We start from the raw sequence: 27,486 nt of genomic DNA, 5'->3' as shown, positions 1-27,486 counted from the left end.
AAAACATTTTTTTCCAAGAGTAAAACTCAATTTAATCAAAAAATAAATATTTTTGATCAAAGAAAATTGTGATGAAATGCAAAAAATATTTGAGACCCAAATAATTGCATTTGAACACTTTTTGTTCTATGATTGAAAATGCTTTTTTTTTTTTTTTTTTTTTTTTTGGATTAAAATAAACTTTTGTTGATTGAAGTTTTTTTTTTGTGTGTGTGTGTAATTGAAGTCCTCTTTTTTGTGTGTTTGAGCCATAACTGTGGGTAGTACATTTTTGTCTTTATTATCAAAAATAAATAAATAAAATTCAATCACAAAAAAATATTTTCAATTAAAGAAAAAAAGTGTTCAAATGCAATCACTTGGAAACACTTTTTTTTCTCCTTTGATTTAAAATATTTATTTTTGATTGAAGTAAACTTTGATTGAAAAGAGTTTTTTTTTTTGAGTTTAAAAAATAATAATAATAATAATTGAATAACAAAGACACAAATCTACCTCCATAACTAACATGGGAAATTGAGTGAGCTACTGCAACCTTTAAATTCTACGATTTTCAACATCCTAAAAGTGCCTCTAATGAAAATGTCGCCCATATGCGTTCAAACAAAATAACTAGCGATAAATAGCGATCTGCTTAATTCTTATGGAAGTATATTAGTATGGAAGCCTACTGTATCTGTTCCAAATTTACCTCCGCCAAGAGTGAAGCGCAGAAGCGGAGCAAAGCAAAGAGAGGTAAGGTTATGTTTTACCCTCCATTTGTCTGTCTGTCATTCATTCTGTCTGTTTGCAAGATAACTTGAAAAGTTATGAACAGATTTGAATGACATTTTCAGGAAAATTTGATAAATGGGACAAGGAGCAGGTGATTCCTTTTTGGTGATGTTCTGGCTACCGAAATAAAATGTGTATATATATAAATCCCTATTTTTTCCCATCCAAACTATGTGGAACTTGTGATGATGTCATGAGTTCTCGCAGAGTCATCAGCTCAATGTTGACAGCTAGTCATGGTAATCCTGAATTTTACCATGTTACCGTGATGTTAGCTGAGCCTGAGTTGCTTGGTGGAGGTCTGCGCTCTCCGAGTGCTTTTCTCGCTAAATTTAAAATGTATTAACGGAAATGTTTTTTCCATTTTCAAAATATAACTGCATTTTTTAACTATTAAATTATTATCATTTAATTTATGAGTTAAAGAATATGCAACTATATTCTGCAAATGGGGGGGGGGGATATATTTCTGTTAATCCATTTTAAATTGAAATATGGTACAGATATGCTTCCATGAATTATTGCACAACAACACCATGACTGGTCCAAATGTGCGCCTGCAGGCTGTGGGCTGTAAACACACCGCACAGCGATCACACACCGTGCAATGCGCCCCCACAGGTGCATTTTTCCCCTTGCCTTGATCACGTGAGGACCCGCCTCCAATAAAGCACGGCAGAAGTGGCCGCTGCCCTTCCTCCGCGCACTGCGTGTGCAGCCAAGCCCACGGACGCTCAGTCAGTCAGTCAGTCAGTCAGTCAGTCAGTAAAAAAAAACAAAACCACCCGACAGCACCGGGATGGTGCCTTAGCAGAGCGGTTCTTTTTGGACACCGCCTGGGAGCAGGTAAGCCCGGGCCTGGAGGTTCTCTGTGCGGCAGCAGCAATGTGTCAGCATTTTGAGCGCGATCACCGGCATGTGTGCGTCAGCGTCAGCGTGGGCTCCATGGTCGGACATCTATAATTTAAACACCGCAGTGAGTCCCAAGCTGTGGGAAAGACAATCGCTGAGATCCAGAGCGCACCGTGTGCGCTCTGGATCTCAGCGATTGTCTTTCCCACAGCTTGATATCCGTTCGGGGGAGGCCGTGCGTGCGTGCAAAGTGCAAATAATAGCACGAAGAGGTGCTTATCTTAGCGAAAGGAGCGAGATAACACGAGCTCTTAATGATTGGTTGGTTTTTAAACGCTGAATCCGGAGCTGGAGGGTGAATGTTCATGCGTCAGAGCCACTGGGGGGGAATTCTGTGTCTGTGTCCGTCTCTTGTGTTTCATGAACTCTTCCCTTTTTGGTTTTCCCAGTGTGCAGCAGGAGCTACTTCCTCCCTTCTCTCCTCCTGCTGCGCAGCACGAAGGACTCGCCGGAGCCCAAACGGCGCACTGAAGTCCGCAGGATGCACCGCAGCAGTTGCGCGCCACTCCTCCTCCTCCAGCCGACCATGGGGAACCCCAGCAGCAGCAGCAGAAGAAGAAGAAGAAGCCAGGCTGGAGTTTAAAGCACACACACACGTTTTTCTCTCCACCGATATGGAGCCGGAGCAGGAGGAAGCCGAGGCAGAGCCGCCCATGCACAGCGTGCACGGAACCAACCGGACCAGGCCGTCCTCGTACCGAGCCCTACGCAGCGCAGTGTCCAGCCTGGCGCGACTGGACGACTTCAGCTGCGAGAAGATCGGAGCGGGATTCTTCTCTGAGGTGTTCAAGGTGAGAGGAAGACTTATGTTTCTTCTTCTTCTTCAACTTCTACTTAAATAACTAACACCATGTGGAAACTGCTTTGATCCCCATCCCCTTTACACCCCCCTGTACCCATGGCAACCACCGCATCCGCATCCTCATCCTGACGTCACGTTGAGGATTAACTAGAAAGAGGTTGATAAATATTTCAATGGTTCCCAAACAGGGGTACGTGTACCCCAAAGGCAGAGGTAGGCAACTTTTATCACAGCGGGGCCGAATAAAATGTTTGATCAGAGGGTCACATGATCAACATTCGTGTCAGCATTTAGAATAATGAGCGATCTGAGCATTAATACAGGAAACAACAAATAGTTTCTATCGTAATTGTGTGTTTTTCTCTCATTCTGTGTATGTTTGTTGTCTTGCTCGTTGTGAAGCATTTTGTGCTTTTTTTGTTTTGTGTATTTTTCCTATAAAATATGTTTTTTTTTTTTTATTCTTGTGTATTTGTGTCATTTTGTGTTTTTTTTTATGAATATTTCTGTTGTCGTTTTGCTTGTTTTATCAGAATCAGAAGAGCTTTATTGACCAGGTACAGTTTAGAACAATACGAGGGTTTACAGGGTCATTTTTTTGTGTTTTTCTTGTCTTTTTGTGTACTTTTGTTGTCATTTTCTATAATTGGAGTGATTTTGTGTATTACTGTTATTTTAATATTTTTTTTTATCAATTTTGTGTGTTTTTGGAGTATTTTCTGTGTTTTCATCTTGTATTTTAATGTATTCTTGCTCATGTTTTGTGTATTTTTGGCCTTTTTTACATTTACTTTAGGAGCAGAATAAAATTAGACCGAGGGCCGCATGTGGCCCCTGGGCCGCCAGTTGCGTATGTCCACCCTTGGGGCATAGGTGGAGTTTTAGGTTCTTGCAAAAAAGAAAAAAATTAAATTAAATATATAAATCGTCTCAAGATTTGCACCAACCACAATGTGTGTGACACATACAATAATGTAACAATTAATAGTAACATAATTGATAATGTTGACTACAAAAATTTGCGGTGACGGCGGCCGCCTTCTGCTTCATTTTTGCTACAACATTAACATGGACTACTGGGCGCAGTGTCACTTCACTGTTTACATTGTAAAGAAGAATTGCACAACAGAATGAAGTTTAAAAATGTAGGGAAAATTAGTTTAAACTGGCAAATGAATCTGTTTAAATTGGCAAAAATAAAAGTACAATGGGGTTAAAGAGTTATTAGTGACAATAATGGGTCAACATGCAACATTAGGTGGGAAAAGTGGTGGAAAGGGTTAATGAGTATGGAAAATGTGCCGAAAAGGCATTGATATTTGATGAAGTGGCAGAAATGGGAGGAATGTAGCAAAAATGCATTAAAAGGAGCAAAAATATGGCAAAGTGATGAAACTAGGTTAAAATATGGCAAGTTTGGTGTCGTTGCAGGAATTTGGCCACCCCCTCCCAGTGTCTCACGACCCCAAATGGGGTCCCGACCCCAAGGTTGGGAACGCCTGTGTTAGGCGTTAAGTGTCACAACCATAAATGTACATTTAAAAACTGAACTCCATTATTTAAATAGTTCCTGATCAAGGGTGATTAACATGAGGGGCTTTCTTCTTTTTGTTTCTGTTGCTATGTAACGGTCAATGATCACGTACGGTAATTGTAAACTTTGTTGCTGCTGTTACAGTTCAGATTGTGTCATTTAAAAAAGAAAAAAAGAGGTGGATAATGTTGGCTGGCATTGCAGAGTGAATTAGTGGCAGAAATGAAGTAATAAAAGTATGTATGACTCGTGCTGAAACCGTATATCGGTAATGACCAATACTCAAGGCTACCATATCAATCTGTAGAAGATAAAAGATTAAATGGAGGCACTCCCTGTTCATAATAAATTGCTTTTCCTTTCCTTGTTGGATGCTTCTGCAGAGCCTCTGGTTACTTTTATTAGTAGTGTTGAATGTTTGGTCACGTGATTTTACTTAAACGGGGAACAATAGTCAACGACGGTAGGAATGAGAAAAACCTAATGGGTTACAGACATAAGAACATAAGAATATTCTACAATGGAATAAAAAATAAATAAATTATAAGACCCTGACAAATAACTTTACATAAAACAATATATAATCCTATACTCGCTTTTTCCTCTTTTTGTTATCGGCTGATATCGGACAGATATCCAATATCTGATCACACTTATTAACCAGCTTTCCATAGTTATTGCGAAACTACTTATTTCTGTGCTTCATCTGAGCAGAAGAGAAACCCTCAAGATTACGTAAGATGCGACATCTGTCCAAAATTCACCCAACCGTTTGTTACGGTAAAAAAAATATTACGGGAATTGGTGATCTTGTCCCAAAACATGTATGGGTGTTAGGGTTTACTTTAGTCTGTCATTACAGCCATTTCCATTTCAGGAGTAAAGTCCGGTAATCTGCAAAAAAATGGTTGCGACATTTTTCATGATATTCAACATTTCAATCTATTTGGCCACCTGTTTACGTTGTCCCAAAACATTTCTAAGTGTTGCAATATTCGTGCTGTGTTGATGCTGTTAAGCATTGACAAATTAAGTCTTTTTTAAAAGATGAGCAACTTCAGCCAACTGACTGATTGTTAAGATGTTTCCTTTCCTCAAAATGTTGACGAGTTGTGGCAGTGACCCACGTGTGGTACAAGCTGGATTTTGTGTGTCTATGTGTGTGTGTGTTTAGTGTGTAAGAGGATCTCTTCTGTGTCTGTCACACGTGGAGGTAACCCTACGCCCGCCTCTGTTCAGACCAGCAGCCTCCGTCTCTTTCACTGCTGACTGCTTGTTGTGGAGCTAATTTTAGGAAACGCTTTGTTATTGATGGCCATGAAGATTTAAACGAACGTGTTGAGTATTTGTTGTACTTGCTGTAAATTTAGAAGTAGATGTATTGGTGACACTTTAAGGCTCATGGAAGGAACACAATCCAACGATCTTTGGTGTTTATTTCAACTGATTATTTTTTTATTCCATTTAGTCATTTTTGTTAAATTTCTTTAATCAATGATCTCCTTTCATTTCTGTATTTTTCTATTTAATTATTGTCTATTTTTAATTTCAATTATATATTTAATAGCTATAATTTTGGTTATTTTTAATAAAAATGTCTTTTATTGTTTTTGTTTTTAAAATTTAGTTAATTAAAGAGTTTTAGCATGCAGAAACCAAAATTGATCAATATGACAGTAGTGAAGGTAAACTACATCTGCAGCCACAGCTGCTGCTTAGGAGCTCACTGGCATAAGGTCGTAGGGCCTCCGATTTTTCCATGTTTACGAAAACCGGACTAAAATCGCGGAAATGGTAATATGACATGGAGTATACCTTCATCTACATATTAAATGAGAATATCACCCTTTTCTGTTTTGATTATTTGATTTGTGGAGAAAGTGTTTGGGGGGCACAAACTTGTCAAATATAACACAAAATCTTGCTCTACGAAATTTGCGCTCGATCTTGTGAGATTTGGCAAGAGTATTTCTACTTCTAAAGCGTAGAAAAATGTAATTATTTACAAGATTTTAGTAAATCCATATTGAGCGTTTTTCATGATGTTTAGTTTGTCAGTAACTGCAAATAATAGCTGATAAATATAACCTGAAACTACATTTAGGAAACTTCTAAAGGGTAAATGAGAGGCTGTGAGCTTGAATTCTGATCTCGGCTGAAACGCCAAAATTCATTGACACATTCATGTCTTTAAGCAGACAAAGACTGGTTTGAACTAAACGTAACAAACCTGTTTCCACCTGCAATCTTTCACACATTTAATCAACTTTTAAAAAGCACGCTGCCATTTATTTCAGTTTTGCTGCTACTTTGTGCACATTTATTTCAAATCTCACATAGCTAAGCTTCTTTTCAACTCATTTTTGAAATGTTTGAGATTTTTGGGTTCTTTACTGTAACGCTGAGTCTTTCTTTGTGCTTAAGACTCGAGCCTTGATCTTCACAGGTCATGAGGTCGGGGGCTGTTTAATGCCTCAGGGTAAAAACCAGGCTTTTAGAGCAGTGCTGAAAAATCCTGTTATTGTAGCTGATGGTATTGGAACAGTTTGGTTTGTACGAAACGTCCAAGAAAACAGTAAAATGTACATTTTTAAACCAGTCTGGTAACCATCTCTTACTCTGGTTACTCTTGTAAAGCATTTGGCCACATGGTCAGTTTTTGAGGCCGTTTCTCTATAAAATTACATGTCTGACCCATTTTTTTTTTTTTAGTTTTGTGATGTTTGACTTGGCCCGTATGCAGAGAACTCAATGGGGACTGAAAATTCCTCCATGGAAAAAGGTTTTCGAAGCCTTTTACAGAAAAAGAATGTGAAATATTTCAAAGACTCAGATTTGCGAGTCTTGTCTTTTCTCCAAGCCTGTGTTTTGGTTTTGTCCTCTCCTTTAATCAAGTCGTGAAGCCACTCCCTCAGCTTGGAACCTTTGAATGGCCAATGAGCATGCAAATGTCATCAGGTCTACTGCTGCCATTTAACTTTGGATCAGTCTGGCTGTTAAATAAACAGTTGTCAAACAGTTTAGGATTTAGATTGGCCATAAAATGAGTTGTGATTTGTGCGGCTTTAATAAAGGCCACCAAACCGTTTTTCTTTCATTGAAGCTGCTGTTGGGTTTCCCTTCTCAGGGCGGATCAATGGAGGCTCGCTGCAGGCGGACGTTCAGCCTTTCACTTCCCCCCCCCCCCCCCCCCCAAAGTGTGTGTAATTGTGCAGTTTGAGGGGGAGAAAAATCTCGGCAAGAGCATGACAAAAAAAAAGAAAGTGAGGAAAGAGGGGAGGGAGCATGCGTGCCGAGGCAAATCCTTCAGGTGCTGTTTTTCATCTTCCTTTAATGTTCTTCAAAGAAATGGATCTCAGCGTTTTGAAAGAGTCTGGCTTCTTTCCACCTCAGCAAGATGACGTTTAAAACACTCCAGCAATAAAACCATTAATCCAAGGTGGCATCATCAGTTGATTGTTAACTACTGCAGGCTATTTTTTTTTTTTTTTTATTATTATCCTCTTTCGTAATGGTTTTAAGTTTCTAGTTTTAACACAAAGCTCAAACTGGTTTTTGTGAGTTCCACATTTGCTAATATCTTAGCTTGCTCCCATTTGTGCTCGGCTTCCTGTTTACATGTAACAAATGGTGTTTACTGACACTTTGGAGAGCAGGAGGTCATATGGAGCATTGTCTAGGGTTGCACTGAACTGTGGTAGAATCCCATCCCAATTTCAAAATAAAAAATCTAATTTAAATGACATTAAATTGATAAATTTAAATCTACTTTTGATGCAACTTTAAGATTATTTACCAACCAATTTGGTATAAACTACAAAAATTGTGGGATTCTGATTTTCAATTTGATTCAAGTTAACTTTCTTTATATAGTGCTAAGTCATCACGTAGCACTCATCACAAAATATAAAATTTAAGATTCCATTTCACAAAAAAAGATTGTCAAAATGTGTGATATTGTTACGCAACTTTAGAGTTTAAAGCCCGACCCATTAACTTAAATTGTAGGCCCGAGCCCGAGGCAAACCCGACGTAAATTATTTTATTGAACGTATTGCAGCCGGTAGATTATTAGTGCGGTGCCTCGCGCAGCGAGGGGGGCGAGGAGGGGGCGCACACTCACCGCAGTCCAAAAAGTATTGTGATAACTGCTCGAGTCACGTCATTACAGTTTTACAGGCGTTAATGGAGGTCGTAGTAACACGCCAAAAATAAACAATGAAACCATCTTACACCGTCATGCACTCACTGTACCGTGGGAACACAATTGTTCACTTTTTTCCAAGCTTACGCCCCGCCCTTTCCCCAGCGTCCCAGCCAATCAACACTCAGAACACATGCAAACAAAAACACACATTGGCAGAGAAAGCTGCACGTAACCATGATGCCTTCTCGGCCATGGGAAATCTCACCATCAGTTAACCACTGAATACACACAAGTGGAAATAACCACATCATATTTGTTCCCTGCGCTCCAGCAGCAAGTGAGGAATGAGTAAAATCAGCAAATAATATTCCGTGAATGTGAACGCTGAACAATAAAACGCAACACAACGCAGTCAATATCCCATCCCACTACAAGCAGAAATCACTTAAGAAATGATACCACAACAATATAGAAGTGCTTTTGTGTTTATTAAAAATAATATTAATGCAATAGAAATTTAAAAAAAACAAAAGTTAAAAATGAAGCCCGGCAGCTGAGCGGGAAAATGAGGCCCGGCCCGAGTTCGAACTCAGGTTGGGCTTGGGCTCGGACCAAGAATCTAAACTCTACGCAACATATAGGTGAAGGTTTAGTCTGTGTCGTTTTGCCATTTCCATTTCAGCAGGTGAGGCCCGTCATTTTGCAAGGTTTTGTATCGTAAACGTTTGTGCAGGATTTTACATTTCCATCTCTTTGTTTTTCCTTCAGACACTTATTTAGGAGGAAAATGGCGTGTAAATGTGTGGTATTGTCCCAAAAACATGCATGTGAAGGTGTCTCATATGGCCATTAGTACTTGGCATTGTTTGAATAAATACAAACCTTTTAAAATAAATTTCCGTTTCAGGAAGTGAATTCTGTGATTTTTTTTTTTTTTTTTTTTTTTTTTTTTTTTTTTTCTGTGATCATAAAAATCCAAGACTCAAGACTAGTGAAGTTTTTTTTTTGTTTTTGCACCATTTCAAAATGGACAATCTAGGCTTCAAAAGGTAATTAGGCTATTGATTTTCTTTTTTGTTCAGTGAAAAGTTGTTTTGGTAATCAGTCTTTTTCTTTAACATTATTGCAGCTTTAACTAATTTTGCACTTTGGTTTGGAATGGGCGAAACAAGTTTTACTGCAGGCTTTTAGTCTGTTATTTTTAATTGTAAGTTTCCCATTTTCTGGACTCATTTTCCATCAGCTGAACACACTTTCTGAACAGTTTCTCTACCTAAATTATTTCACGAGTCATCTGTCGGGCTGTTACTAAAAGCAAAGAAAAACAGACCAACCTGTTGACTGCACTCGTTTTGGATTTAAGCTTTAGCTTCAGAAAACCAGTCACTGTTGTAATTGTGATGCCGTTTCTTAATGTGAGAAGTGTGTGTTGGGCTGCACAGTGAGGTGATGATAGGTTTGCGCTGGTAATTGCCTTTAAGCGGTGGTTGAAGACAGCCTGGTGCTACTACTGAGAATTGCTGCGTCAGCTGCTTGTGACATGCTGTAATGTGAAGCAATTAGGTTGCCAAACACTGCTGTTTAAAAACAAAGAACCTTCCTGAACATCTCAGAGATGGGAAGTTTTTCATGGTTTGTATTGGTAATATTTTACAGAGAGAGTTCCCTACTTGCGAAACTAAGTAGCGTACGAGTTGTTTATCTCAAAAGAATGCTGGAAGGCCGCTTGGTTGTTTTCACCATGTTTCGTCAATAACTTTAAAATGTTCCTTAATTTAGTGTCATTACCGTAATGTTCAACGTCCCTAATTCTTTGTAAAAATGCTTGGCTTAACTTTTGTCATTTATTCCAATTTGATACCATGACGCCAAATTCTGCAAGATTTGACATGTCCATCAATAACCTGTTACGGCCACTCATTACGTGATTTCCGTCTATTTTCTGTGATATTCCAGAAAATTGGAGCCCCAAATACAAACCAGGAACACACAAAGTACCACAAACTAATGCTTTGTCGTTGGCGACTGCTAACCATGATCGGTGCAGTGATGTTTGGAAACAATGACTGTTCAACATTTCATGCTAATATACAACTCATACTAAGTTTGACTTCAAAATTAGTATGTAGTGCATTCACATTAAATAGTATGAAAAGGTTGAGTTTCCGAAAAATTCCCGGATGTACAGTATACTGTATGGGGACCTTTTTTAAGTATGCACGCTCAGCACACTAGTCATACTCAACCGCCCCGTGATGCATTGCGAGCAGATTGTAAAATCGTTCTGGGACTGGCTTCAAGCTAAAAATCAAACCTCCTTTTTTCAAAACAAAAGTATCTCTTCTTGTCTTCCATTAGTTTAAGGCTTTTAAAAAACAGGGCTCTTGTTTTGAAGTTAACCGGAAGTTTGTTCTGTAGTAAATGGCAGGCTTCTGAAAATCTCCGAAATGTCGACATGAAATGCGTTTCTGGCGAGTTTTATGGATCAAATGAGCACGTGTTTATTTTTTACTTGGTCACTTTCTCACCTAAAATGTTTTCAGAACTTTCAAAGATGGAGAATCAATAGAGATATTTAGCCTCAGTGTGATTCAGGTTTTTGTCGTTGTAGGTTCCAAATGCATCTTGGGAAACTTGGAAGTATACTTCAGTGTTAACGCTCATTATCCTAATCATACTTATAGTATGTAGTAGACAGTATATACTCATTGAGTTTGTAGTCTGCAGTAGGGGTTGGAATCTTTAGGCACCTCACGATTCGATTACGATTCAAGGGGCTTCGATTCGATTCTAAATCGTTTTATTCACAAAATATCTGTTGTATTCACTGTTTATGCACTGTATAAAAATAAATATTATTTGTAGTTAGAAAAAAAGAGATACATTACCATTAATATCCTTTATTACACTAATGGAAGAAGTATGTGAACTGAAAAGTTTTTGAAACAAAGGTAGTAGCAGCCTTCCTTGTAACATAACTTCAATTGGAAGAAAAAAAAAATTAGCTTCCAGTCATTAGAGAAAGTGCGCGGTTATAAGATGTCCACGCATCACATGTCACTGCTATCCTACCCGCTTTCTGCAGCGATGCTATGACTTCTGTTTTGGTTGGTTGTAAAGCTTCGGGATGGCCATATCAGTAAAATACCGTCAAGAAGAGATGGCCGCAGCAGTGAACGAAAGCCCTGGTTTTCCACGACCGAGTAAGGACGTAAATCCTTAGCAATAAATGTTGCAATCGACTTGATAATCCACTTTAATTTTTCTGAAGAGGGTGGAAGTTTTGTTGTGACTTGTTCGATTGTTCTCTGGTTAGCAGAGGAACTTTTAGCCACAGCAGCAGCCGACTTTGCCCCCTCCATGTGAAAACGTGCTGTATGGCTTCTCATGTTTGTTGTGTTCCCAAAGTACTTATTTTTACTGTAACAGAGCTTACATACATTGTGGCTCTTGTCCAGTTCATTTCCACAGTGGACATTAAGGAAACATCAGATTTAAAGCTGCACAGGGCTGGTCTTAACTCCCGCACGTCCATGCTTCCTTGTTGTGGTGTTCTCTTTAAAGTGTTCCTCTGGAAACGCACTTCACGCCACAGTTCCACGGCCTTTTTGTTCCGCCTCTAAAATTTAGATTTTCGATTACTGGAAATTAAAGAATCGATTCAGAATCGTCCATCTCCGAATCTCGATGCATCTAAAAATCGATATTTTTTTCTCCCACCTCTAGTGTGTAGTATGGAGTATGCCATTATGGAACTGTTGACAATAATTACTGTGATGGTGTGGGTGTGTGCACTTTACCTTTGCATTACCTGCTAAGCCTTTTCAAGCTACTTTTACACATTGTTGTACCTTGAAGAACTAAAACTATTTTCCTTTCCACATGGAGTATCAAGCCATTCATAATTGGTTTAACTTGCAAACGACTCTGAAAGTCTCGTCTTAAGTTACGTGCAATGGGAAGGTGGCCCTTGTTCAGCTGATGAAAGCTGGGACTCTCCCAACAGGACGTGTTGAGATGTGAACACATCTCTATAAAAATCCAGTCTGCTGGAACATTTTCAGCTGATACCTGGAACAAAGGAGGAGTAAGAGATGGATTCCTAATGCTAAACACACAAGAAGCCACAGTCCTTTGTCAGCTGTCTCCTGTGTGCCTGTGCTGAGGATTAGGAGTGTGTTTGTTGTGATGCTGCTGGGCCGTGTTGGTATGGCCCGGCCAGTGCAGACTTGATCGTCGGCGCCTTGGCGCTGCACTCTTTATTCCCTCATTATTCTCTTCTTGTCTCGCGCACATACAACAGTGCTGATTTTGTGTTTGAAATGCTGAGTGTGCGTCCATCAAACTGAAGATTACGACGCATCGTTGAGCGACGCAGTCATGGTTACCAACAACTCTATCGGTTCATGTCAGACTGTGCACGCATCGAGATGTTGGCGTTCTTTCGAGATAAAAACTGAACTTTAAGATAAAGAAACTTTCCCCTTGAGCTAAAAGTTGACCTAAATCCTGGATCAGGGCCTTGAGTACGAATACTTGTGTAAAGGCTCAACCAAAGCAACTCGTATCTTTAAAGTAATAGTTGACAAACCTTTGGAAGACGGAAGTCTGATGCTCTTATTTTCCAAATAGCTGTTATTTTATTGTGTTCTTTGAAGGATAAACCTCATGTCTGCATTCTCGTTCTTTTCCCATATGATGCATGATTTTGGTCTTGAGACAAGTCTTTGTTTGTTTCCAACTCTGAATTTTTCTTCAAGAGCTTCTTTGACTTCAATAATGTGACATTTGAAACTGTTCCTGATTAATTAATGTTGTAATTTGACGTAAAACATTTAACATTAGCTCATTGTTTGACACAAAGCATCCGAAAACATTTCCAAGGAGGCAGAACAGACGCATGAAAAAAAAAAAAACCAGTCAATCTTATTTCTAATCAAAAACACCTGACAATAACAATCTGATTAAAATATATCTGTCTGGCATTGGAGGCTTTTGAATACATACAAGGATTTACTTTTCTTGCAAGAATTTAGTTGGAACAATTTTGTCAAGATTTGAGATTTTTGCATATTGTGCCTTGAGAGTTGGCAACATTTGTTTTTTCTCCGTCAAATGTATTTAAAAGGAAACTAAAAGTAAAGAGAATGCTCTAAATTAGACTTTTTGTGGTGTTGGTCTTGACTCTCAAAAGTCTTGGTCTTGTCTTGGTGCATTCTGGTCTAGGATAGTATAGTGTGGTCTTGACTCTTGAGGACAACACTGCCACCTTGTTACTTCCAGCCTTGCTGGGGATGCTGTAATAAGTTTGTGGCCCACAGCAGTGATTACCTGAGATTTATATAAAAGCTCCATCACATCCTTGGAGTTCTCCCTTCATGGATTCCACTGCAGGTGTAGGTCCTCTTTCTCCAGGTTAGCGCTGGCATTACTCGAGATTACCTCGCAAGACACCTGACATATTAGTTTGCTACCCTCAGCCACCCAAATTCTGGGAAAAATAGGGTGTAAATAAATGTGCGATATTGTCCTAAAACATGCTTGTGAGGTATTTGTGTGTAATTGGAGTTGGATTTGTGTGATCAAAGAGAATCCAACTCCCTACTTCATCTTCACTATTTTTCAGCATATTACCATATTTTTGGACTATAAGGCGCACCGGATTATAAGGCGCACTATGAATGAATGGGTCTGACGGTCTATTTTCATACATAAGGCGCACCGGACAATAAGGCGCACCGGTTAGTTGTTGTTGTTGTTATTATTATTATTATTATAATTATGACGCAATAAGCGAAATAAAAAAGTCAGATAAGTCAAACTTTATTCAACTCATTAACAATAACTCAACATTGTTCAGGTTTAACACATACAATACAGAACAATACTCACTTTTTCAGTTCAGTATGTTGAAGCACAGTAGTTTATTTCATATATAAGGCACACCTGATTATAAGGTGCACTGTCGATTTTTGAGAAAATTAAAGGATTTTAAGTGCACCTTATAGTCCGAAAAATACGGTATCTGAAAGCTACCTGCACCTTGTACTTTGTTTCTTGTACATAGTTGGTTTTTTTGTATATTTGTACTTGGGTATAGTTACTATTTCATTATATTCGTTGCTTGCATTATTCAGTGCGCAAATTAAGAATTTTGATTGGCACTGCACAATTTCACAATATATTTGTTTTAAGGTGCAGTCCGCAACTCACATCCCTCTCTCCCCCTCCCTCCCACTGCTCTCTTGCCCTGCCTCCAAACTTTCCAAAGTTCCTCCCTCAAAGGAGCTAACAAGCTAACGTTAGTCCGACAGCAACATCACAGTAATATAACATGCTCTGTTAAAAGCATATTACTCTCTTTATATGTGCACTCACTAGATTCTAGCAGCAGCAACAACACAGTGTCACTTACAGCAGCCCACACGGGGGCTGCTGCGCGCACACACATGCACCACATATTTCTAGTGTAACAATTACAAATCAAACATAATGTAAATAAAACAGCAGTAATTATCTTTCAAGCAGAAAAGTCACCAATTCCATCTTCTACTCCTCCAGACCATACACTGTAAAAAAGAAAACACTCTCGTTCCGGGAAAGGGGCGGGGCCTGTAAGCAACAGCTGTCACACAAACTACTAGTTTGATGTAAAGCTGTCCTAAAATAGTGACAGCTTTAGCAAATATGACAAAAAGTCACTTTTATAAGAGTTGCAGGACTGCACCTTTAAATATTGAATACTGTCGAAGTGTTAAAACTTATGAAGTCATATTTGAGTCTGTCAGGGAATGTTCAACTGGTGGCCTGTGGGCCAAATGTGGCCCAGCTTTCACCTGAGACAGGTCCCAACACCTGGTTAATTTAAAAAAAAAAAAAAAGAAACATTGCTTCATGATGGTACATATATGTTGCCAGAATTTCCAACAGACCCTGAATGCAACACAATGGTCGTTAAGTCAGTTTAACTGTGCGTACATGTTTATTTGTTGGGTTCAATGATGCAGTTCTGTTTTTAGATCCTCAGTTTTAATTCTCCCTGGGTTAAATCGGAAAATGTTTACTTCCTGTTTGAGAATGTAGACGGTTTTCTATTTTCTGACTATCTAAATGAATAAACTTCTTGTTATTTTATGACGTTTGCTATGGTTTGATGATTAAAGCTCATGAAAAAGGTTTGATGGTCTCCAGCTGTTAAAATGTAGTTGAATATCTTTGGTTTACGTTGTTTCATGCCGAGGTTAAACTCCAATCTTTGCAGCTGCAAATCATCACGTGACCTGAGCGACCTCGTGTGTGTTTGTTTTTAGGAAAGCGTGTGCGTGCGTGCATGTGTGTGTGTGTTATGCAACAGAGCGGCGGCTTGTGTCATCTTATGGGCTACTGGTTAGAGGATTGAGTTTCTGAACCCAGTTTGACCGCACAGCACTGGGACCTCCACTGGTGCATTACTGCAGCCTCTGATGGAACTGGAAGCTCAGCCTCAGGCTGGGTTTTCTACGAGACGTCCATTTTCTCCTCGCCTGATTTCACTCATTGTGCATTTTCTCTTGAATGCCAACATCACAAGTGGCATCCTGTGATGCTTTCTTGTCGTTGCACCTTCTTTTTATGTCTTTGAAGATTCATCTTCCTCCCATTCAGCACGGTTTGATTTCAAGTGAAATTTGAACAATATTCTGCTGTTCATCATTTAAAGATGTGAATTACAACCTATCCTCTTGATCTTTTGTTACTGGGGTGAATAAATGGAAATCTTATCAGAACGTCACTGCAAAGAAGTGAAATCGCAATGAGATAAAATATCTAAAATGAAGACAGCATATGCCCCCTTTTTGTTTGATATTTGTTTTCTCCAAGTTAGTTTTTGTGTAAGTATTTTTATTTTAAGATCTTTTTACTTGTTTTAAAACATTTTGATAGGCAAAATGTTCCTGTTCTGTTTCCTAGTGATTTGCTAATTGTAAGTAAAAAAAAAAAAAAAAAAAAACTTTATACATCTGTAATTTAACCTGTTTTATCTTATTATTATTTTTAATTAAATTTTTTTGGTTGGGAATACAATGGTAAACACGAAGATAATGCACAATACACATATTGCCCATTTCTTTTTTAACAGTAAAATGAGTGTCAAACAATAAGAACAGTGTCTCTGACAGTAATAATAATCCAATACCATAAACAGTGATTATTAACAATAGAAAAAAAGGAGTAAATATAATATTTTATCATATTATTTAACTTTTTACTTAACACTAGATTGCAATGGGTCACAGCAATGCAAAACCTCCTGAAACAAAATTATATGGTGTAATATGTAGGAATTTGTCCATAAATAATTTTTTGTAGAAAAATATGCAGAAATGGAACAAATCTTGGTTTAAAAAAATAATAATGATAATGACAATAGTTGAGTCATTCATGTGTTTCCGAGACACGTTTTTTTGTGACTGTCTGATCAACGTGCGTCGTCTTCATCTCATCAGCGCTCACTGAAAGCGTGTGACTTTTCCACGTGTTATGAAGGTCTAAAGGAGAGCTTCGGGTGTGTGAATGCTCACATGGGACTGATGTTTACGTTGACGGTGCATTCCAGTGACGAGACCGTGGAGATGACCATTAGATGGATGCATGGAATGCAGCAGGAAAAGGGAGGATTTATCTTGTGGGGGAAACTTAAATATCCGTAAAGGACGAGAAGCTGCTGCAGAAATGTGAGCAGGAAGAAGCTTTTTCTGCATCCAAAAGTCTGAAGTGGTCGTCCCTTCACACTGTAGCTGCTGTGATTCACACGAGTGCTGGAATCCTAGAGTGTGATGCGGACCAGTGATGGCAGGAATCAACTCGTTTACTGGATTATCCATCATTTCTTGTCTTTGTGCTGGTTTTATTTTTATTTTTGGTCCAGCGAAGATATCGGTCGATGTCACACTGACCCACTCACTCTCTCCTTATCTCATGTCACTGATGAACACATGAAAACCTTCAACCAATGCCTGTTTAATTAGTTAACAAACTTAAAAAAACTAAACATTTTGTTCGTTACTAATGACCTCTACAACAGCACGCCTTAAGGAGAATCATTGCTTTAGTTTGTAAAAAACTATAATCTTTTAGACATAAAATGATGTTAAAGCTCATAATTAAGAATTATTTTTATTTATTCAGAATTCTGTACCCAATTTAAAAATGTCATGCTCACTTCCGGGTAATTTTGTGTGATTCTGTTCACATTTTAGATTTCTTGTTATTTTTGTGTACGTTTGTTGTCCTGTAGTGTGTTTTTGTGTAATTTTATATATATATATATATATATATATATATAGTAATTTAGTGTAATTTTGTTGTCAATTTGTACATTTTCCTGTTTTATATTTTTTGTGTGTTTCTTTTAATCATTTTGTTTATTTACTTTTAGGGACCACACAAAATTAGACCATGGGCCGTAAGGGGTCCCAGAACCTCCTGTTGCCCATGTCTGAGCTGGAGGTGATAAAATGAGGTGCAACATATATGTATTTTTAATCAATTACTAGATATTTCAGGTGACCTCACATTGGGTCACGACCCCATGGTTGAAAAACACTGCATTAACTTGACGGCTTGATTCTTGTATACGTCTGTTTTATTTTTATACTGGAACGCGTGCACTTGTATTTAATCCTTATTCAATTAACAGTTTTTTGTTTAATTATGTATGGGGTTTTTTTTCTGTTTTCTTTCTTTTTTCTTTTTATTTGTAATGTTGTTGTAATATTTGAACCTCTGCAACAAAGTAGGTTCCCCCTTGGAATCAATACGGTATTTCTGATTCCAATGATCATTTTGACTTTTTTTTTTACCATTTTTATTTTATTTTATTTTTTGTATTTCCTGCCTTTTTTAAAATATTTTTATTATTTATTCTTTAGTTAAGTAAAGCTTGATAAATGATGCACTTACAGTCTTGGACCTTTTGGCCGCGTTCCCAAACGCCTCCCGATGTCGTCTCGTCTCTAGTGTTTATGCTTCTCAGTGGAAGTGCGGCTACGTGCCAACTTGGTAAATGTGAAGAAGTATGTATCCCATGTGTGAGAATCTGCACACGTGTTGGGTTTCCATGGCGACCGCAGCAGCCGGTCATTGTCAGGGCTGAGGTTTCAGAGGCACGCTGAGAGGAAACTGACAGGAGTGACTTATTCATGTTCCTTAAAGGTTATTAATTCTCTTTGGACTCAGATTTAAGGAGTTCAGGAGGATTTTTAGGGAATATTTATGTATTTGTGCTACATTTTTAGCCTCTGGTTGCATTTAACAACCTTTTCTATAGCTGTGATATTTGGGAGAAAACTGAGATTTTTAACACCTGTTGTTTAAATCACTGGTTTCCAACCTTTTCAGACACAAACTCCACTGTAACTGAAGGTGGTTGAACACAGACATGAACATTGAAGAACAGTCATGTGGAGACAAAGGGGAATAAAAGGAGAGATTTTTGGGGTTCATCCATAAAGTCAGCAAAATGATGGTCCATTCTATGAATCTGTGATAACCACATTATTTATTTATCTGAATAATATCCACTGTTATCCAGGAGGTGTAGTAGTATATAGTCATCTTAAAGATGTAAATCTTACTAAAAATGGGTTAAAAGTGACAAAAATTCTGAAAAATGGGATTTTAAACCACAGAAATTTGGTTTAAAGTTGTAAATTCGAGTGACCAAAAACAGACAGAAAAGTGGTAAAAGGGGTTGCAAATATTTTCTTCTACCAATTGTCCCAATATTGACACTTTGAACTGGTAAATAAAGGGCATGATAAATCGTGAACGTGGTTAAATTGGCAAAAATGAGCATGAAATATGGTGAGTCATTTTAAAGATGTAAATCTTTGTTTTAATCACAAAGAAAATGGGTTAAAAGTGACAAAAAGTTGTGGTAAAATGGGATTTTGAAAACCCCAGAAATTGGTTTAAAGTTGCAAAGTGTGGGTAAGAGATATTAAAAACAACAAATCGTGAATATGGTTAAATTGGCAAAATTGAGCATGAATTATGGTGGAAAAAAGGATTAAAATCAGAATCAGGTTTTATTTGCCAAGTACAGTTTAAAAAACAGCACAAGGAATTTGATTTGGCAGTTGGTGCGAAGAACAAAAAAAAAAACCCAAAAAAATCACAATATAAATGGTAAACTTCTGCTTCCTGGTGAACATCATCACTCAGGACCTCAAGTGGGAGCTGAACATCAGCTCCCTTATCAAAAAAGCTCAGCAGAGGATGTACTTCCTGCGGCAGCTGAAGACGTTCAGTCTGCCAACAAAGATGATGGTGAACTTCTACAGCTCCATCATCCAGTCCATCCTCTGCTCCTCCATCACCATCTGGTACGCTGCAGCTACGGCCAAGGACAAGGCCAGACTGCAGCGTATCATCCACTCTGCAGAGAAGGTCATCGGCTGCAATCTGCCCTCCCTCCAGGACCTGTACGCCTCCAGGATTTTGAGGCGTGCAGGAAAGATTGTGGCCGACCCCTCCCACCCCGGTCATAAACTGTTTCAATCTCTCCCTTCTGGAAGGAGGTTTAGGTCCATCAGGACCAGAACCTCCAGACACAAAAACAGCTTCTTTCCCTCTGCCACCATCCACATGAACACACCCCAAGTCACCCACTGAACCCCCCCCCCAACCCGATCACCACCTCCATGATGACATTATCTGCTGCACTGTATATATATAATTATATTTATATTTATCCTTTATTCTCTATCTATCCTTTATTTATCCCTCATCTTTTATATTTATCATTATTATTATTATTATTGTTGCTGGGTTGTTCTTTGTTTTTTGTTGTTTGTTTTGTGCACCAACTACCAAGACAAATTCCTTGTAGTCCTTAAAACTGTATATGGCCATTAAAAACATTTCTGATTCTGATTCTAAATATAAGGGATAAATAAATGAAAGTGCTGCAGGTAATATATAATAATAATAATAATTGGTCAACATATGCAACAGTTGGTGGGTAAAGTGCTGAAAATGTCTTTGAAAGTGGGGGAAATCAAATGTGCAAAAAAGGAATTGAAATTTGCTGAAGTGTCAGAAATGTAATGTAGCAAAATGCATTAAAAGGAGCAAAAATACAGTGAGAAAAAGTGATGTAAATAGTTTAAAATATCGCAAGTTTTGGTGTATTTGTGGAAAAATGGTAAAAATAAGCAAAAATGGGCTCAAATTGTTACAAAAATAGTGTTAGTTTCTTGAAGTGACCCTAAGGTTGAGAACCTGTGGTTTAAATAATGTGATAAAAGGCAGATTTAATTTTTTTCAGAAAAGCCCCAGTAAGAGTTTTAGATATTTTATTGAAATGTAATTTTTTTTTTTTTGTTCAGGTCCAGCATCGTGTGTCGGGTCAGGTCATGGCTCTGAAGATGAACATCCTGGTCAGTAACAGAGCCAACATGCTCAGGGAGGTCCAGCTCATGAACCGACTCTCACACCCCAACATACTCAGGTTAGCAGAAGAAACTAATGGCTGACTGTGTGTGTGTGTGTGTGTGTGTGTGTGTGTGTAATGATCATGTTGTGTGTTTCTTCAGGTTTATAGGAGTGTGTGTTCATGAGGGGCAGCTTCATGCTCTCACAGAGGTAAGACTTACTATGGTTAAAGTCAAGCATCTGTTCACTGATTGTTAAATGAGACTAGATCAGCGATCTGTTAAATTATTGATTTATTTGAACACACAGCAACCAGAAAACACACCTACATCATTTTTTTTTTTGCTTTATTTATTGTTTTTTTTATTTAATTTTTGTGTTTTAAGGGGAATTTTCCACTATTTTCCCACTATTTTTCATTAAAATAATTCCAAAGCACACCACCAACCGAAAACTTAAAAAAAAACCAAAAAAAACCATTTAAACTTTGTAACCTATATTAACAGTATACAGTCATTCTTATCAAAGTGAATAGAAATGAAATAGACACAAAGAAAAAAAAAAAATTCTTTCATATTTCTACTTTCTAATAATAAAATAGTGCAGTTAACATTCTGCATAGTGTTTTTAATAGGAATCAAATGAACAGCAAAAATATGTTATTTGAAAAAATACATCTAAAAAAATCACAAGTGTAATTAACCAAAACATTAAATATGATTAGAACTACAATTAAACTTTATTCCGGTAAATATAATTTTGTTTTGTAATGTATTTTTTTATATTATATAATTGTCTAATATTTCTATAAATATATTATTATTAATAATACATACATTTACATTACATATTTATAATTCAATTTTGTTCTGTGTTTTTATACATTAAGAGTTAGTTTACAAAACAACTTTAGACCAATTAGGTGAAATTGAATAATTTTCCATGACACAATGGTTGAAAAAACCCTGATTTAAATAACTATTGCTTTAATATATATATATATATATATATATATATATTCATTTATTTTGAGCTAGGCAACAAAACAATTCTATCCAAATAATGTCTGTATCTGGGTCTTTAAACAAGATACAAAACTGATAAAAAAAAAAAAACTGTTAGTTTACATTTCAGTAAAATATTAAGTCTTTATTTCCCAAAGGTCACTCTCAGTGACTCAGTTTCTCAGTTGAAGTCCCTGAGTCTCCAAACAATAAAGGAAGCATTTTATTCTGAAGGTTCCAGCTGTTATTGGATCAGATTTAACGTCTTTCTGTTGTGGTTCCAGTTCATTATGGTGGTAACCTGGAGCAGCTGCTGGGCAGAGACGTTTACCTGTCGTGGAGCGTCAGAATCAGCCTCTCATTGGACGTGGCTCAGGGACTGAAGTATCTGCACAGCAAAGGCATCTTCCACAGAGACCTCACGTCTAAGGTAAACACTGCATCTGTGTATACTTTATATAATAATGTCATAAATTAGTGATTCACATGATGAGAGGAAACCTATACATAGTGTAACTGCACTGCTCAGCATTGCTGGGTGTTGTTTACCAGCCTGGTGGTTGTGAAAACTCATAATAATTTGTATTATGAGTATTTTGTTTTTAATTTCATTTAATTTTAGTAACTTTTTTAAATCAGTTTTAATTTTCAATTTTCAATTTGTCATTTAATTTGTAATTTCATTTTCATCACTTGTTTTTAATGCAATTAAAATTTGTAATTTTCAATTTGTAATTTCATTTTCATCACTTGTTTTTAATTCAATTAAAATTTGTAATTTTCAATTTGTAATTTAATTTTTTTAATGTAATTTTAATATTAAATTTAATGTAATTTAGTTTTCATTTTATTCTAATCAAATTTAATTTCACTTAAATTTCAATTGTAATTATTTAATTTAATTTTTGATTTAGTTTTCATTTTATTTTAATTACTTTTTTTTTTTTTTATTGAATATTTATTTTAATTCACCATGGTGACCGACTGCTGTAAAATAAAAATAAAAATGACGTAAAATGTCGGATCAGGTCGTGACAATGAGATTATATCTTTGTCCTGGAAATGTGGCTGAGTTGGAGAGTTTATCAAAGTATGCTGAATAATAAACCTCAAAATAATCATCTTAACTAACTAAACTCACTTGTGTTTTCAATTTGTACTTTCAAACTTTTAACTTAAATGGAAATTTTTTTTTTTTTTGTACACAAGATTCTGGCTGTATTTTAACACCAAAAGTTGAGTTTTTTAACAAATAAGCTTGATGATGCACTTTCCGGTTAGCTATGATTGGTAAGGGAAGTTGCACAGATTCCGTCAGTAATAGGAGCCTCAGAATGAGGGCTGAAGAGCCGCATGTGGCTCAGGAGCCGACACACTCACAGGTCAGAGGTCAAAGTCAGTGACGGCACTAGTAAATGTACCTGCAGGTCTTTGAGTCGTTTCCCTTTTTGCTACATTTTGTGTTTCTTAATAGAAATGAAATGAACGGAGGTGTAACTAACGTGACCTTGACCCTTTGTGCAGAACGTCCTGGTGCGCTGGGAGGGCAGCGTGTGCTCCGCTGTGGTCGGAGACTTTGGCCTGGCAGAGAAAATCCCTGATTACAGGTCAGCTCACATCCAGCCTTCTATCAACACTGAGAGATTAGATAAGAGCGGCTCAGCAAATCACATTCCTTCACTGCTGACGCTGAGTCGCTAATGCACACACGCGTTCCCACGGTTATATGGAGAGAAATATGCAATTACACCAAAATGCATTTAAAACTTTAAAAAATTATTAATGATAGTTTTGTTTGTTAGTTAGTTTGTGATGAAATGAGACATTTTGTTTATTTCCTGAAGTTTTGATTGCGTTCAACTTCAAGCTTGTGTGCGGGGCCTCCTGCAGTCGATGTTAGAAGTCTTCTTTTTTACACCATCGTCTTCTGACATCGTCCGGAGGAGGCCCCGCCGACAAGTTTGAAGTGGGAACGCAATCAATACTTAATGAAACGCAAACAAAAACGTGGAAAAACCCAAACAAAAACGTGGAAAAAACCCCAACAAAAAGCGTGGAAAAACCCCAACAAAAGCGTAGAAAAACCCCAACAAACACGTGGAAAAACCCCAACAAACACGTGGAAAAACCCCAACAAACACGTGGAAAAACCCCAACAAACACGTGGAAAAACCCCAACAAAAACGTGGAAAAACCCCAACAAAAACGTGGAAAAACCCCAACAAAAACGTGGAAAAACCCCAACAAAAACGTGGAAAAACCCCAACAAAAACGTGGAAAAACCCCAACAAAAACGTGGAAAAAGCAATCAATACTTCAGGAAACGAATCAAAAAACACAGAAAACAATCAAACTTCAGGGAGCACAAACAAAAACTTAGAAAACGCATTCAAAACTTCAGGAAGCGTAATGAAAATGTATAGTTTCATGACAACTAATTTTTGATTTGTAAACAAAATCAGCGTTTAAAAAAAAAAACAAAAAAAAAACAGTAATGATAGTTTTGTTTGCAAATGTTTGTTTTTATTACAAATCCATTTTTTGTTTGATTGCATAAAAAAACCCCACAAATTTCTCTCCATGCTGTTCCTGCTTAAAATCCCACCAAAGCGTTTTTAACCCCAGTGTTTAATCTGAGCTCTAATAACTCACCTCTGTGTTTGCAGTTGTGCTCTGACATTTAAACTGCCTTTAAATGTTGGACTGTAAATGTGTCAGTGCTGCAGCAATGACATCATCTTTATTTCATCTTCCTGCATGTATTTTTTTTTAATTCTCCTAAATAGATCCATGAAAATACATACATTTTTTAAATTATAGTGTAAAATATTATTTTTAATCAGAAATGTATTTTATTACTAGACATTCAGGCGACCCCAGCTGGGATCAACCGTAATATTATATTATGTTATTAATATTCAGTCTGAATTTATTGACCAGAGTACAGAACACTATGGGCAAGTCTGCTGGTGTCTGGCCTTTATATTTATTGAATATTTATTAATTGGCTCCGACACGTTATACTGACTCCGAGGGGTTGATCTTATGCATCCTCACTCACACTTTCTTTGGGAATGCAGATTGTCTCGTTTAATTTGTATTTTAATATTGAGGGGACTTGTTTGTATGAATATTTTTGTTTAGAAATCTGTCTTTATTTGTTATCTTTATGTTTGTCTCTTTCTTTATTCTTGTTTCTGGTCATATTGAACTCTGGTCGTTTAATATGACTTTAAAAGAAGAAAACATTGCTGAGAATTAAAACACACGTATCCTCATTGAGTCAAGGTCAGCCCTTTCTTCTCAGCCATAACATTGCATCGTGTAGATAATTTCCTCCGCTCGTGTGCTTCCTCCTGTCTGTCCACGCTCGGTAAACGTGGATCTTCGGCCTATGACAGACAGCTACTGCTGCTGCTTTAACCCTCCTCCACTTTCCTGGTGTCGTCGTGTGCTGGGAAAGCTCCTACTAAACCCTCTGTGTGGTGTGTGTGTGTTTTTATACGTTTCCTTCCTCGGCCTGTCCACACTTCCCATATGAGTGTTTGTTCTCGCGTGTGTGTTTTTATTCAGAGTGAGGCTGATGCTGACGACCTCCGTGGAAAACTTTTCCATATAAGGTTCCTCAAATGCTCTGTGACAGTATTTAATGGTTGCCGTTTGTTTGTGCTCAGGGTTTTCTTTTTTGTTTTTCCTCGTTACAAAATACTCTGGCACTGAGATCCCGATGGTCTCGGCCTCCTCCCACCTCCCTACGCCTGTGTTTACGTCCTACAGTAGCAGATGGAAATGGGAGCAGAGGAACTATCTGACAGCAGATTGTGTGTTTGTTTCTTGCACATTCTGGAGTTCCTTCCGCTTTTACTCAGCGAAATTGCGAAACATTAACAGAAAAACATTGTGGTGCCTTAGAAACACTGTCAAGCGCAGATAAACACACACACACACACACAGGAGTTAATAGGGTCTAACATGTCAGTTTGACCCCAAGCTGTTTTAGCTGTGCAAAACTTAGGCTGGGTTGGGGGGGGGAGACTATCGTAATTTTGGAACAGCTCTTTCACAGTGAAAGTGACGTAGAGGAGAATGTGTCTGAGAATAACCCCGAATATGTTGCATAAAAATAGACAAATAGACACACAAACAACTTAAATAAACAAAACAACACCAAATACTGTATAACGCAAATTATGACATAAAAGCACAAAACGGCCCACACATTTATTCCAAAAACACACAAGACGACTACAAATAATCCAAAAAAATGATCAAATGTGGACGCAGCGGTCGGACAAAACAGTGGACTACTACCTTGAATGGACTGTTCCTGTAATCAGTAGTGGTAACTGGAGAAGAACGCGACGTAACAGCTCCAGTGAGTGTTTGAAGCAGCCGACTCAGCTGATTGACTACGCTGCTGCCGTACGGCGTGCACACGCCCTGAAACAGTGTTTGTTTGACTCAGTCACAATAGCCGCTTAAATAATCATGTTTTAACTGTAATGTGCATTTTTTTTTGCTGAAAACAATAACAAGAGTGTGTGGATAGCAAAGAAAATTGCTAGTGATCAGCTGTTGTGTGAAGTCAGCGTCTACAGACACGCCTACTCATGAATATGCATAAGTAGGCCCCAAAACAGCCTGTTTTTAGATCTGCTCAGAAAATCACTTTTCAGAGGCTAAAACTCTGGAAAAACATGTGAGTTTGGGAAAATAAACCTCAAATACTATGTCGTTGTTGGGGTTCTTAGAACAAGTGAAGATGGTGTGAAAAATAGTATGATAAAGGCTGGACTCCATCAGAGCTGAGAAATACAGTATCAACTCACTCTGACCAATCAGCTCATCTGAACAGGAATGAAAATAAGTTTTATTTTGAGCCATTTTTACATCTTTCTATTCCAGTTTTTTTCTGACTCCTTGTACAGTGGGAAAAAATGATGGTCATAGTATTATCATATTTAAAGGTGAACTCTTAGCTGTTAAACTCAGACGCTGACTCGGCACTTTAGACTACCGTAATTTCCGGGCTATAAAGCGCACTGTTTTATTGGCCGCATTACAATAATTTAGTCATTTTCTAAGAAAAATCCACACAAATGCTGCAGCCTAACATAGGCCACACCCTATTGGCTGCTGAGGGTGCCCGTCAGACAACTCGGCCATTCAGAACGGGCAGGTAGGCGGGCTGCAGTACTCAAGTTAGGTTTCACAGAAATGTCCGTGTTTCAACTGATAAGTTTCTTTTACCACATGATGTCTCCTCCTCGCTGCTCCACGTCTACATATCAGTCCATTTACAGCTTTTTATGGACACTTTTTACTGGAACCAGACTGATACACCCTTTTCCGCTCTTCTTACCGTGTGAACTACCGCTGAGCGATGACAGCGAGTCGGAGTCTGAATACTGGATACAGGATGTTCTGATCTCTGCTCTGTCTGTTCGTCCTCCTTACGGAAGCGTCTCCATCAGTCTCAGAGTCCAGAGCATCGATCAATCCTGAACAAACCTAACGCTGTGATTTAACAACTTTATGCTGTTTATCTCTTCGATTACAAACTGGCTGACTTTTACATTTTACTAGCATCTACGTTGCTACTGCAGCTCTCTCTCTCTCTCTCCTCTCTCTCTCCTCCCTCCTCTCTTCTCTTCTCCTCTCTCTCTCTCTCCTCTCTCTCTTCCTCTCTCTCTCCTCGCTCTCGCCTCTCTCTCTCCTCTCCTCTCTCCTCGCTCTCTCTCTATCTCTCTCTCTCTCTCTCTCTCTCTCTCTCTCTCTCTCTCTCTCCGCTCTCTCTCCTCTCTCTCTCCTCTCTCTCCTCTCGCTCTCTCTCCTCCCTCCTCTCTCTCTCACTCTCTCTCCTCTCTCTCTCTCTCTCTCTCTCTCTCTCCTCTCT

General features: G+C 38.0%; 1 protein-coding gene across 1 annotated transcript; it reads left to right on the top strand.

Moving 5' to 3' along the window:
• Positions 1–1,381: 1,381 nt before the first annotated feature.
• Positions 1,382–23,291, top strand: LOC114480804 (dual specificity testis-specific protein kinase 1-like). Its single transcript, XM_028475228.1, has 8 exons — positions 1,382–1,395; positions 1,446–1,620; positions 2,076–2,477; positions 20,541–20,662; positions 20,748–20,796; positions 21,749–21,758; positions 21,875–22,020; positions 23,115–23,291. Exons 1-8 carry the CDS (start codon positions 1,382–1,384, stop codon positions 23,289–23,291), a joined length of 1,095 nt encoding a protein of 364 aa, XP_028331029.1.
• The last annotated feature ends 4,195 nt before the right edge of the window (positions 23,292–27,486 follow it).

Source organism: Gouania willdenowi, chromosome 18, assembly GCF_900634775.1.
Source record: "Gouania willdenowi chromosome 18, fGouWil2.1, whole genome shotgun sequence".
Lineage (NCBI taxonomy): Eukaryota > Metazoa > Chordata > Actinopteri > Blenniiformes > Gobiesocidae > Gouania > Gouania willdenowi.
The sequence above is the reverse complement of the archived record's forward strand: the minus strand, read 5'-3'. Positions and strand labels throughout refer to the sequence as shown.